Below are 14,156 nucleotides of genomic sequence, written 5' to 3'. Positions count from 1 at the left end.
CCATGTATAAATAAAATTAAACTTTTTCTTCTTTTTACGAATAACATCACTTAATACTGTAGAGAATGAAACATTCACGTTGTGACGGAGCTCCTTTCCTTCCGTTGCTGTCGTCACCGCATCTCTCATATTATCGCCTACAGCAGCCGCAATATCTCCATGAAGCTCCACCAGCGCCACGAGAAGATCCTCCATCTTGTTCAGCGTGGAGCTGAAGCTCCTCAAGCTCTGAAATCCGGCTCCATAGAAGCATTGAAGAAGCTTCCTGCGGTTGCAAGCATTCGCTGTTCACGTTTTCAGTGTGCATGGTCTGCGCGGCGTGTCCTCCGGCACCTCGCTCGATGCTCTTGCTCCGTCGCGTTATTGACTTTCTGTATCTGCGTCGTTTCGCCAACTGAACCGGCAATGACTCCGAGCTTAACCGTGCGAACCGGTTCATGTGGAGGCTGGATCGCATGAAATATTACGTGAGTGGTGGTTATATATTATTCGATTTGAGGGGAGAGGTGCCGAAGCAGAAATAGCAAGGTGCTGATCTCGTAATTTATCGATCCGATTAGACAGGAAAGGTGCTGAAGGTGCCGTTACAAAGGTGCATTAACGAGAGCGCTACAAATCCGACGGTCAGTGTTTATCGTACCTAAATGAGAATGTATTGTATTACGGTACTGAGTAATTTAAAATATTAGGAAAACTACAAATTTTACGCTGGCATTCTTAAAAAATGACGAAAGTCCCGTCAATGGCCATTCACGGTACTTTCGCAACGCAGATCTCATTTCACCCACTCGTCATGGCGGAGCCGAGAAACAACTTCGCGCACCTGCTGCCCCCGTCGTGGACCAAACATGTGCAGCTTTGGCTAGAGGATGACATTCCGTCGTTCGACGTCGGCGGCTTTGTGGTCGGCGGTAAGTCTTCTTCTTTCACCGTTATAGAGCGCCAGCTAACCCGCCCTCATTGTTAATTCATTGTTGATCCAGAGGATGAGGAAACGGCGTTGCTTCTGGGAAAGTCGGAGGGTGTACTGGCCGGCGTTCCCTTCTTCACCGAAGTGTTCCGCTCTCTCAACTGCCACGTCGAATGGCTATTGAATGAGGGCGATGAGGTCAAGCCGAGCGGCGTCCCGGGCGGCAAAGTGCCCGTGGCCAAGGTCACGGGAAAGTGTCGCCAGCTGCTGCTGGGCGAGCGCACAGCCCTTAACATCCTCACGCGTGCCAGTGGCGTCACCACACAGGCCCGTCGGTCCGTGGAGCAGGCGCGCTCGCTCGGCTGGAACGGCCACGTGGCTGGCACCCGCAAGACGACGCCAGGCTTCCGCCTCGTGGAGAAATATGCGTTGCTGGTGGCCGGTGCTTCCACGCACCGCCACGACCTGTCGCAGATGGTTATGCTCAAGGACAACCATGTGTGGGCGGCTGGCAGCATCACCAAGGCCGTACACAAGGCAAAGTTGGCTGCCGGATTCTCAATGAAGATTGAGGTTGAGTGCCGCCGCATCGAGGAGGCGCAGGAGGCCGCTAAGGCCGGAGCTGACATCGTCATGCTAGACAACTTTGAGCCGGAGCAGCTGAAGGCTACGGCCGCCGAGCTCAAGAAGCAGTTCCCGCACTTGCTCATCGAGGCCAGCGGCGGCATCACACCCGAGACCCTCGGCCAGTACGTGTCGCCCGATGTGGACGTTGTCAGCCAGGGCAAACTTACGCAGGGGTATCCGTGCCTGGACTTTTCGCTCAAGATCCAGAAGTCAGACGGCGTCTTGGAACAGTAAGCGTCTACAGTGTTTTGGCCAGTCTTTTGAGCGTTTGAGCAACTTCACTTCAAATTGAGGCCAAGTAAGTATTCATTCAGTGAGAAAACTGCTCAATTCGCTCAGTCAATTGTTGCATATCATTTGCTGGGCTTCTGCGGTTGCTGTATCGATTTCTTGAGTCCTTCTGCTGCGCGGATTGCTCCTCGAGCTGCATCAAGCGCACGATCTTCAGGAGCCATGCACAGAGCGGCTCCAGCGCATTCAAAAACCTTTCTTTCACATTCACGTTCGTGTTTGATATGCGCCACTCAAGCTCAACGAGAAGGTGCGCCACGAGCTCCACTTGAAATGCCCTGTCAGCCACGATAAAGCAGTGAGGAAAGCAGGCCCCGGGTGTATGTATACTAATTCGATCGTCTTACCTCTTGGCCCTGGGCGGTGTAAACCGTCGAAAAACATACTCGACCGACTCAAGAACTTCGGTCGTAGCTGCCGTAGCGTGATTCTCACTCGTCTGCAACGCGATCTCGATGCTTTTCAGGAGCCAAAACCACACAAGACGAAGACGCAAGACGGGAAGAGTTCCAAAATCAGCGCGACTGCGTCGAAGCCATTGTACTCCACTTCGAAAATCTGACACCTTTAGCTCCGACGCTATCGTTGTGATCAGGGTGGAAATCTCATCGGCCGATTCGGAGTTAGAGAAGGAGTAAAACCAGCCAAGAAACTGGGCAGAGGAGCGCACGGTGGACAACCCCTGCTCGCCTTCGAGACTATTGTTCCCATTGAACGCTAGTTCCTGTGCCTCATGAAGTAAGTGAGGCCGTTCTAGTACTCCAATCCACTCGTACTGCCATACAACGTCTGAAGTGTTTCGTGTTGCCTGGAGGCGTTCGAGAGTACTAGCCAATTTGACGAATGCTCGTTCTCGCTGGTTCTGTGGCCAATCTCCTAGTGGGATCTGGCTCAGTAATTCACGGTGAAATAGTCGCGCGGCACCTGCTTGTCTTGCGCTTTGTGATATCACACTCACTAACTCCATGCTGCGGCAGGACGAGAGCAGATCGACATGATCCCTGCACCACTCAACAAACGTCACGTACAGGTGCGAATATCGACGACAATGTGCCGTCACAGCAACGGGATCTGCACGAGATTCACACGCAAGCCACAAGCCATCAGGCAGCACAGCGCTCACCGGCTTGAATGGCGCTCTGTGAGCCTGCAGCATCCACGTCTGCAAATGTGAGCACCAACTCGGAAGGTGATTCGCCCACACACGAACTTTGCTCTCGAGTGTCAACGCATCAAACAGACGTCGAATTTTGCGCACATCTGCCTGCAGTTGTATGGATCTCCTATCAAATAGTCGTTGGAGGAAGGCACTACCAAAAGTCATCGCGTTGGTCTTCCCCGATAACGCCGCCTCTGTAAACTGCAGGAACAGGTCGTCACTCTCCAGACTATCAGCACACATTTCCAGTACGTAAGAGAGTGTGTCCGTCTCCTCCTCGGTTTGCAACGTTCCGAGCAGTGACTGAAGCAGTTCCATCTGTGCGTTGACCTGTCTGTATGGCGCTGACACGAACAGTTTATTCTGCATCTGCTGTAGTGATTTGGACATGGTCGGATGTGGCAGTACGTCTCCATCTAAATCCCGAGACTGAGCCACTTGAATGCCTAGCAGCGTTTGAATGGCCCAGTCCCGACTTGAGTGCAGCGTTGTCAACGTGTCTCGGGGAAGTTCCAAGTCAATCGGGAACGCGATCATCTGCAGCACTAGAAAGCGACCGTCAACGTCAACCCTGGTAGAAATCCATTAGGCGCGATAATAATAATCACGCACAGACGTCGCTTAGTTCTTGCAGTTGCAAAGCATTGGCTTCCGGTGCCTGTAGTAACTCGACCAGCGCCGCCAATATCAAGCTGGGGAACTAGATGCAAGAGCCAATTAGATTCTGGTTTGCTGCAGTGGGTTCTAGCGGCACATCGACGCACGCACCTCCGCAGTTTTAAGTGCTGCCTCATACGTCTCCACGCTCTGCACGGCCGCCGCCATCCAGCTGAAATCCCATGCTTCAGATGCGCGGATCATGGTTGCTTTTTACAAATCGTACTTATTAAAACATGCTCTACTGTATTACTATTAATATTATCAAGAGCATATCCTCTTTGGACACTTACTTATACAGTATTAAAATAGAATAAGTAGGCGCAAAGAAAATGCTCCTCTCGCTCGCCCCGAACTAAGTAAGAACCCCACGGGGCCACTCAATCCTTCGAAGTATTTTTGACCTTTATACTATACTTGTAGAAGAGGTTTACTATATGTATGTGCCTCGGCGAGATATTCTCGCATGCAAAGACCAGCATTAAACATTACGCAGGACTCGTGACAGGGGCCACGATGTTGTTCTCGAAGTCGTGGCGAGTCGCACGATTCTGGCGGTAATTGTAGGCTGTGAATCCGGCGATGGCAACGATAGCGCCCACACCAGCGACGATAGCGGCAACACTACCGACACCGATGGCTGCCGAGCTGGCAGCGCAGTAGTTGTTGCTGTGCTGAGCTGTTCAGCAGATTGCGACGAGTCACTCTGTTTCTGCTGTTCATTTTGCTCAATCTGCTGCTCTGACGTGTACGTGCCCGAATTATCGGTTGCAGGCTTCGTTGGCGAAGGCGTAGGTGCTTTCGAAGGTTGGTACGACGTTTCAGTTTGTGAAGGCCTATCCGGCACTGTAAGCGTCGGTGTCGGTGCTGTCGGAGTTGGGGTATTGGATGGAGCGCCTTTATTCGGCATGGACGGGTAAGGCGCCAGTGACGGCACGTTAGGGGCCGTTAGTGTTGAAGTCGGAGCTCCTGTGCGTGCTGCTGTAGGTTCCGGAGTAATTACGACCCACGTAGGCGTTGGCGCAGTCGCTTGTTCCATATCCGGGGTTGTCGGAGCCGGTGAAGGATGATTACCGTCGATCGGACCGAATTTACATCCCCAAACACCAGAGGAAACGCGCCCACATACGGCATCCACTGGCGCCACGCAGGCGCTAGCACCGATCCAACTCGGAATCGTTTCAATGCAGTCTTTGACAACCATGTCACCTCTGACAGGACAGTGGTTTCAGCTGGTCCGTCGTCAAAACCGCTGCAAACCGGGCCCTGGATGCAGTAAGTCGCATCTCCCTCGACAGAGACTTCAATACAGAGAGATGACTCTTCTGCTGTCGTTGGTTTACCCGATTCCTCATTTGTTGGTGCCGGAGTTGGGACTTCAGAGTCTTTCGTGGGTGCCGACGGTGCCGGTGTCGGTTTGCCTGGTTCCTCATTCGCTGGGGCCGGAGTTGGGACTTCGGAGTCTTCCGTGCGTGCCAATGGTGCCGGTGTCGGTTCGCTAGGTTCCTCTTTCGTTGGTGCTGGCGTCAGAGCTTGAGTCTCCTCCGTGGCTGTTGGAGGTGCAGGGGATGGCGCAGCTGGTTTTGAGATAGTCACCGTGGGGTTGGCACCAATTGTACGGGAACCATGAACGTTGGTGGTTCAGCAGTAGCTGGTGTTTGTTGCTGTGCGACGTTAGAGGCAGCATTGGCGATCACGAGTGTCGCGGGTTTCCTCTAATCGGGGTCGTGGGTATCTTGGGCCGACGTAGGAGGTAGTAGTATTAGCGACACTACTGTGATAGTAATGTAAAAGTTGATATATTCTTGTGTTTCTTGTTAGAAGGAAATCCACGACTGACTTCCTCGTTTCACCTCGCTAAGAGTTTTTAGAGCTTCTTACCTTTTGTCAGATCCCTCGTGCGTGGCGGTCCAGCTCCAATTCCCGCCACGACCAGCTGCTCCACGACTTCACACTTGGAACGTCACTGTCTTGGCCGCAGGTCCCGCTTGCTTGGACGTGGTCCGGAGAGTCTGGAGTGAGTAGACCTTCTGCAGGCAGTCAGCCAGCATCGTTAATCCACCGTCTAACTGTACACCGTGACAATTCTCCCCGACTGACGCTCGGTGACCTCGCCGAGCCACATCGCCCGGAGCCTGTCGCACGGTGTCTCGGACAGTCAGATCTGGAACGTTCCCACGTGACGTTCCACTTGCATTAGGACTCTCGTTCCTTACTCCAGACTGATTGTTCACAAACTCCTTCACGTCCCAAACTGATGCTTCACAAACTCCTTCACGCTCCAAACTGATGCTTCACAAACTCCTTCGCGTTCCAAACTGACACACTCAGTCTTCGTATGCTCGTGACGTTCCCAAAATACCCAACTCCGTAAAACCCAAAGAACAACCCGTGGTCGTTCCAAAATAGAAAATATGTACACGTCACTCAGTGTTCTGAGACTCAGCGAGTCCCAAACACTCTCGTGCAGTCCCACAACTGCACACATTCTAACCGGCTCCCGTTGCCAGCTAGAACAACACCTCCGCATCGTCGACATCAGCATTGGCTTCGACCAATCTGACGTTCCGACGCAACTCCGGCAGACCTCTCTTCTTCCGATCTGCGTCCTCAAAGGCACGTATCATCGTTCCAAACTCCGGTGCCAACGCCGCTCGAGACAACCAGAACGTCTCATACGTGGCGGTGAGTACGAGATACTGCAACTCACGCTTTTCGACTCTCTTCGCGATCACGTCCACTATCGGCGACGACACTCCCGAGAACGCTGTTTCTTCTTCGCCAATTGAGAGACGTTCCACAAAGCTCGTCGAAGGCGGGGGAAGCCGGGGTCCTCCAAGTTCCCAGGGGAACGCCTAGGGGCCCCCCATCCTCTCTTTTTTTTTTTGAAAATTTGTGTGGGGGTTTTTTTTCTCTGTGGGGTTGGAGGGGCAAATATCGGGGGGTTTTTGTTAAGAGACTCTTTCCAAGAGGGTGGAGATTTTTTAAGGGGGAGAAACCTCGTTTGGGGGGGTCCGAATTGCGATCTGTAGCTTCTCCCCGACTGGCCAACAACACGGTAGGGACCGTGCCAGGAGAACGCCAGCTTCTTCGTCCTGCGTTCCCCCACTCGGGCTCTAAAGTACTGGTACACCCAGACAGCGTCTCCTTCTGCATATGTCACCTTCACTTGGTTGTCCAACCTCTGCTCGTGTCGATCCTGAGCCTTGAGTAGTTGTCGTTCCACAAGACGACGCGAGTCACGCAACGAGCGATACAATTTCCGGCGGTACGTCGCAACTTCGTTACTCTTCCAGTCCCTTCCTGGGGTCAGGAACGCTAAGTCGATAGGTAGTACCGGGTCACGTCCATACAGACTAAAGAACGGCGTGTCACCGAGGCCTTCGTGATATGCCGTTCGGTACGCAAATAGGACCCTTGGTAGGTACACGTCCCAATCCGTCTGCGTCTCGGGTCACAAACATACGTAGCATGGGCCATCAACGTTCCGGTGAAACGTTCCACCAGACCTTGTGTCTGCAGGTGGTACGCCGCTCCGAACAACTTCTTAATCCCCAACGTCTGATACAGTGACTTGGCCAGATTAGACGTGAAGTTGGAACCACGATCGCTTAGTAGACGTTCCGGTACTCCATGACGGTAGATAACACCCTCTATCATTGCGTTCACAAACGAGATCGTGTCCAACGAAGCGACCGCAAATGCCTCGACCCATCTTGTGAAGTAGTCCACAAACACCAGGATGTACTTGTTGCCACGAGGAGTGACGACCAATGGTCCAATTGCGTCGACTACTAGTAGCGAGAACGGGCCAGACAAGTCCTGAACTGGCATCCGTTGCATCAGTCCCGCTCTCCACGGTCTATGTCCCTTTCCTCCACTGCAGATAGAACATTCACGCACGTACTCTATCACGTCCTTCCTCCACCCATGCCAATACGCGTGGCGTCTCACCTTGTCCGTCGTCTTCGTTCTCCCTAAGTGAGCAGAGAAGATGTCGGCGTGACAATAGTGCAGGACCGTCTTAATGAACGGTAAGGGGACAGTTGGAACGCACACAGTTCTGGCTGGACCGGCACGTGCTCCTAGATGTACGAGACGTGCCAGAACTCCGTTTCGAATCAAGTAGTGCGGAGACATCTTCAGCACACTCACTCTTAGTTGTGGATCAAGAGCCAAGGCTCCATCTTTCAGGAACGCCTTCAGCGCTCGCATCCAGGGCACACGTTCTTGTTCAGCCACGAACTTGTCATACACGTCAATCGGTGATGAGTTCGCCTGTAGAGCTCTCCCTTGCGAGTCTTCTTCCTGCTCCGCTTGCGTGAGAGGCTCGACAACTACGGACGCATCCTCTGTCTGTTGGTTACTTCTTTCAGTCTCTCCGTTAGGATCCGTAGTCTCGGCAGGCTCCCCGACTGGGATTGGAACGTCGGTGACGTTCCGACCCAGCGTTCCGTTTAAGGCTTGCGTTCCCGATTGAGTCTGCACTTCGTCCGAAATCGGCACTTGCACTCCAGGAGGCTCTTCCTCACTGTCGTTGAGAAGGTCCGCCATTCGGATGGCGCTAACAATACCAGCATCCGGTCGGTGATACAGTCTCGACAAACCATCCGCGTGTCCCATCGACGTTCCAGGCTTGTGGTATATCTTAAACCGTAGCTGCGACAGCTCCATGGCCCATCGTGCCAACTTGGCGTTTGACGTTCGTGTTGTCTCGCCAAAGATCCACGTGAGAGCTTGATGGTCCGTGTACAGATCAAATTCCGCGTGACTCAGATAACACCGGAACTTGCGCGTCGACCACACGATTTCCCAGCACTCAATTTCTGTCGTTCCACCTGTCTTGTTAACCCAGTTCCGTTGCGATCCAACCAGCATCTTACTCGCGTACGCGATCGCCCTGTCTCTCTTGTCGACCTCTTGCATCAGACAAGCTCCCACCGCTAAGTGTGGCGAATCTACATAGAGCTTAAACCTCTTCTTGAAGTCTGGATACACCAGTATCGGTGGTTTCACTAACGCTCGTTGTAGTTGTCGGAACGCGCCCTCACAGTCGTCGTTCCACCTGAAATCGACGTCCTTCTGCTTCAAGCGTTCCAGCGGCGCAGAGATCGCAGCGAATCCCGGTATGTAACGTCGAAAGTAGCTTGTCAGACCCAGGAATGCTCTAACCGTGTGCAAGTCATGCGGCCTCTCGATGTTCATCACCGCTTTTGCCTTCTCAGGGTTCGGTAGGATTCCAGTCGGAGTCACGATATGCCCTAGGAACGCCACTTGGTCACGTCCCCAATGGCACTTCTTCATTTTCAACTTGAACCCTGCCGCTCGGAAACGTTCCAGAACCTGTCGTACTCGAATCAAATGTGTCGGGAAGTCGTCACTGAAGACAACACAGTCGTCCAAGTAGACGAGGCACGTCCTCCACTTGAGATCAACGAGAACGTTCTCCATCAGACGCTCGAATGCAGGCACGGCGTTACACAAGCCAAACGGTATAACCAACCACTCGTAGAGGCCGAATTTGCTCGTGAAAGCCGTCTTCTCCACGCTGTCGAGATCCATTGGAACGTTCCAATATCCCGAAGCGATGTCCATAGTGGAGAAAAGCTTCGCGTTCCCCAGAACGTCCAGGATGTCGTCGATCAAAGGCATTGGGTAACTGTCCTTCACGGTCACAGCGTTTAGTTTCCGATAATCGATGCAGAATCTTACGCCACCATCAGGCTTCCGTATCATCAGCACAGGACAGGCCCACGGGCTAGTCGACGGTCTGATAAGTCCGAGATCTAGGTACTCTTGAATCTCTGCTTCCATGACATCTCCTTCAGCCTTCGACACTCTGTACGGAGGCTGTTTAATAGGCGCGTGATCTCCGGTGTCGATGCTGAAACGTAGCAGGTCCGTCCTTCCAGGCTTCTTTGAAGTTTCGACGAATAAGTCTCTCAGGCCCTTCAACATCTTCTCGAAGAGACCCCTCTGTTCTGCTCCGAGTGACGAGTCTTCGAAGTCCACTTCGAAGTCGTCTTCCTCGCTGTCGTCCATGGCGGCACTCATCTCAGCCTCGATCGTTCCAGCTTCAGCCGGCACGTTCCCCTTCACCGTACTCAGCACTGCGCTTACGTTCCTCGTCGTTTCATCTGACTTAGAGACTCTAGTTGCGAACGCCGACTTGGGCACGATGGTTACAGCAGCGACGTACGCGCCAGACTTGATCTCTACCTCTTCTGCGGAAGCATTACACACTTCGACCAACACCGTTCCATTCGTCACGGTACACAACGTCCTTGCGACTCTCAAAGCCTCGTCCGTTCCGGGAACGCCCTCGACCAACACAACTGAGTGGTCCTTCATCGTTCCGCGAACGCTCGATCTCACTAAGGCCTGACGTCCGGGTTCTAAACGCACCGTCGACGATATCGTAGCCGCGTAGGTTTCTTCTACCCTTGTCGCACCCAACGGGACCACGTCCCCCGTCTCCTTCAGTGTCATCGACTGCTCCTCGAGGTCGATCACCGCGCGGAACGCCCTTAGCGAGTCCGTTCCGAGAATTGCGTCCACAAACAAGTGATCGGTCACGACGAAAGGAAGCGTCTTCTCCAGCGTTCCAAGCGTGACGGGCAAGTCGATAACCCCACTAACGCGAATCTTGTGCCCCGAGACACTATCCAAGCCCCCAGTATAAGGTCGTAGAGGTTCGGAGGCTCGTCCGAGACGCTTCAGCACGCGTTTATCGACGAGACTGGCGACCGCACCTGTATCGGCTAGCATTTCGGACGGGCAGCAATCGATAAAGCCGTCCGACAGCGCTTGCACGCCACCGACGCTGCAGATGACACGCTTGCCATCCGGCACGACACTTTCACCGTCGTCGAAGACGTCATCGCCGCTCACTTTGCGCAGCCCAGGGCTTCTCCGCGGCTTGGGAGCTCTTCTCACGTTTAAGGAATAAACCTCGGGCTCCTCTTCTCCTATTTTGGGATCTCCGTCCTTGATAGTCGCACCGAAAGTCACCCTCTTCCTGGAACTTGTCGCAACGGTCGCAGCCACTATTTTTGACATCTCGTCCCGTCTGTCGCATAGCTTGTCGCGAATAACGGAAGCTTCTGTCTCGAAATAGTCACGTGCCCAGGCCAACGCTCGATTTTGGAACGTCTCAGCCAGCGTTCCACCCACTTCGACGAGGTATCCTCGGAATGAGTCCTCGTCCAAGAAAACTCTGTTCTCTTTGTCGCGCAAGGGTGGGATGTCGTCTTCAGCATCACCGTTTTCCCCGCTCTCAGGAACGTCGGATGGACGGTCCTTCGTAGCGTTCTGCTCTTGTTTGAGGAGTTCGTATACTCGTTTACGAATTATGGAACGCCACCGAAATGGTAACGTTCCCTTCTCCTCTGCAGAGAGCTCCGAGATTGGTACGACGTCCTCTTCGAGTCCGACACAAACGTTCTGCACGAACTCGTTCTCCAGTGCGTCCTCCGACATCTCCGTACGCTCGTCCTCGTCCGTCGTAACGGAACCAACGACCGTCGTCGACTTCTCTCCCGTTCCTCCGACATCCTTGAAGTCCCGATTGGCACGATTCGCTTCAGTCGACGTCTCTAGCGTGTGAGCGTACCAGTCCAGCCAATACTCTGGCGTTCCGAGATCTCCAGATGAGACCTCCCGGGTACGTTCCAACACGTCTTCCGGTATCTTAAGCTCGGCACTCATTTCCGCGAGTGTCGGCTTCCCTTGTTCATCCGCGTTCCGCTTGGCACGTAGCAGCACCTCTTCTTCGTTCATCGGGAACAATCGTTCTTCCAGTTCCTTCTCGTACTCCTCGGGTTCATTCTTCACTACCTGGCTGCCACCGTGCTCCAGCATATCCAGCTTCTCGTCGGTAAACAGGCGTTCGTAGTGCTGCGTCGAATCCCTCCCCTTAGTACGTTCCTCGTCCTCCTCGGCCTTCTGAGCTTCTGTCCTTTCTTGACCGGTACTCACTTGTCCAATGACTGCCGAGAACTGACTTGACCTGGCGCCAGATGCGTCCTCTGTGATCGTTTCGAGTGCTCCTTCGTACTGCTTTGAGCGGGTGGACAGCGTCTCCACCCCCTCACTCTCTTGGCACTTCTCTTCGGCGTCCAACGTAGTCTCGGGGCGTTCCGTTGCTCCCTTACTGACGTCTTCCACCGACTTGGAACGTTCCGTTGTTCCGTTTTCCCAGTTTAGCTTCGCCGAGGAACGTTCCGTTGTTTCCTCAGCGACCACTCTCTCTCGTACGGGCTTCTCGATAGAGCCCTTTATCTCTAGACACTCGTTCTTGGCGTCTGACGCAGTCTCGGGGCGTTCCGTTGCTCCCTTACTGACGTCCTGTACATACTCAGAACGAGCCCTCTTTTCGTTTTCCCAGTTCAGCGTCGCAGAGGAGCGTTCCGTTGTTACCTCAGCGACCACTCCGTCTCGTGCGGGCCTCTCCGTAGAGCCCTCAATCTTCTCGTCTCGTTCTAGCCCAGTCCGTTCCGTCGGACTGCTCTCTCCGCTCGTTCCACTCATAGTTTCCACAATTTCCGTCGTTACGCTCGTGACAGGAACGTCACGTGCGCCTTCATCGCTCATCACACTTCTCCCGAGAGCCCTCTGATGTCCATCCGCCAAGTCCTGTCGCGGTGAACCCTCATCTCTCTTCGTGTCGCCAACCAGGCAAGAGGAAGGAGCGACACTTCCTTCCCCTTCCTCCTGCCCCCTTCATTGTTGGGACGTACCAGCGGGTGCAGTCACGTTCCCAGCGGCCACGCTCTGCATCATTCCTCGCAAAGTATCGAGGCTTGGGCATCTCGCCACCAGGTGACCCGCCTTACCACACAGCAGACATTCCGCTTGGCGTCGCTCTCCGTTCCGGTAATTCCCTTGGGGTCTTGGCCAGTTGCACTCCATCGAGTAGTGTCTAAGTTCGTTACACCGATTGCAACGGCCTTGTCCACGGGGACACGTCTCACGTCCACATCCAACACGACCACAGCGTCCGCAAACCACTTCCCCTTTCGTGGTACGCGTGTCAGGCCCTAGTTGGATGCGAAGAGGTCCGAGCGGTGCGCCAGCCACGTTCCCATTCGGAGCTGGAACGCCAGTACTTGGAACGTTCGTAGGAGCCACGGCGCCAACGAATCCTTGTGACGTTCCAGGATTCTGCTGCTGTTTCAGCATCAACTGGTTCATTTGTTGAAGCTGCTGGAGCATCTGCGACTGCGTGGACGTCACCGCGTTCACGTTCCTCACCGTCGTTTCACTATTAGCAAACTCGTCCTCTTCTTCCACAGGGAGGTGCAGATTCTTGTACAGCAATAAAGCGCACGCTTCCTGGATCGACGCAGCTAGGTTCGCGTTCAAAACGGCACGCATCTGCTTGTTCCTTAACCCATCGAGGAAGAACTCGTACTGCATACGAGGTTCGTGATAGTTTAGGTACTCGCACATCGTGATGATCCGGTCACCCCACTCTTCCGCAGATTCGCCGTAGTTCCTCTTTGCGGCCTTGAGTCGGCTCCACAACTGAGCTGGCGTCTGAAAGATGAAGCGGTTGTGGAATCTCACGCGCAGGGTCTCAAAATCGTTGATCCTCGCATTGTACCACCACTCCTGACCCAACTTGCCCTTCAGACACTGCTCAAAGGCAGTCAACCGCATTTGGTCGTCCATACCGAGCGTACACTTCTCGAAGGAACGCCAGAACGCGGCCGCCCTTTCGTACGTGGCCGTCTCGGAGTAGAATGGAACGATAACTTTCACTGCGTTCCGCAATTCCGTCGGGATACCGACAATCGGAACGTCCTGCTGAGCACCTCTCCCTGACCCGTGCGAGCCATTGCGGACTCCTTGGTCGTAGTACGGACTCGTCACTTGCCCTTGCGGAGGTACTGCGTTATGTGCGTACCTTCCTCCTTGAGCACCCACGTTCCCTTCTTGTCCTAGCGCTCCTGCTCGTCCCTGGAACGTCGCAACATTCATAGGAGACGTTCTCTGGAACGGCAATCCGTACGTTCCGCTTCTGGGGCTGGCAGGTGTCTGCCGTGCAGACGCAGCAGACCACGCGGGTATCGTTCCAGCAGCAGCCCACCCAGGTGTCGACGTCATTGGCGGTTGGAAGGGAGGGTAGAACGCACTCCGTTGGGGCGTTCCACCACCTCCACCGTTCCACGTGGAACCAGCCATTGGAATTGACACGCCACCATACGAAGGAATAGCAGCCATCGGCATTCGGCTAGGTGTCGAAACCGGCGTTTGATTCCTCATCCCCGGGGTCATAGGTCCTTGATACCCCATCACTGAAGACGTCATTGGTCGGGTCGGTGTCGGCACGGTACGAGGCACGTGTCCTGTAGCTTGAGGTCTTGGAGACGGCACCGGCGCTCCATCCGTCACTCCAGCCCTCTGTAGCAGTTGGGCGAGACCGTCCATGATGAGAGCCTGTATGGCTGGGTCCGTCGTCGGCGTCCCACTGTCCTCTCGTCGGCGTTCTCATCGATTGAATAGGCGGAA

General features: G+C 54.1%; 3 protein-coding genes across 3 annotated transcripts; 1 reads left to right on the top strand and 2 right to left on the bottom strand.

Moving 5' to 3' along the window:
* Positions 1-783: 783 nt before the first annotated feature.
* PITG_19932 (nicotinate-nucleotide pyrophosphorylase, putative) lies at positions 784-1,771 on the top strand (the record flags this gene model as incomplete). The annotated part of the gene is made up of 2 exons (XM_002895685.1): positions 784-911; positions 984-1,771. 2 exons carry the CDS (start codon positions 794-796, stop codon positions 1,769-1,771), a joined length of 906 nt encoding a protein of 301 aa, XP_002895731.1.
* Positions 1,772-1,847: 76 nt separating this feature from the next.
* On the bottom strand, positions 1,848-3,848 carry PITG_19931 (uncharacterized protein; the record flags this gene model as incomplete). The annotated part of the gene is made up of 4 exons (XM_002895684.1): positions 1,848-2,106; positions 2,176-3,532; positions 3,600-3,687; positions 3,756-3,848. The coding sequence occupies 4 exons, from the start codon at positions 3,846-3,848 to the stop codon at positions 1,848-1,850; spliced, it is 1,797 nt and encodes a 598-aa protein (XP_002895730.1).
* Positions 3,849-4,132: 284 nt separating this feature from the next.
* Positions 4,133-5,331, bottom strand: PITG_19930 (uncharacterized protein; the record flags this gene model as incomplete). The annotated part of the gene is made up of 3 exons (XM_002895683.1): positions 4,133-4,313; positions 4,774-5,194; positions 5,241-5,331. 3 exons carry the CDS (start codon positions 5,329-5,331, stop codon positions 4,133-4,135), a joined length of 693 nt encoding a protein of 230 aa, XP_002895729.1.
* Positions 5,332-14,156: the final 8,825 nt, after the last annotated feature.

This window comes from Phytophthora infestans, genomic scaffold (assembly GCF_000142945.1).
Source record: "Phytophthora infestans T30-4 supercont1.140 genomic scaffold, whole genome shotgun sequence".
Taxonomy (NCBI): domain Eukaryota; phylum Oomycota; class Peronosporomycetes; order Peronosporales; family Peronosporaceae; genus Phytophthora; species Phytophthora infestans.
Note: the sequence above shows the minus strand (reverse complement) of the source record. Positions and strands in the feature narration are given on the sequence as shown.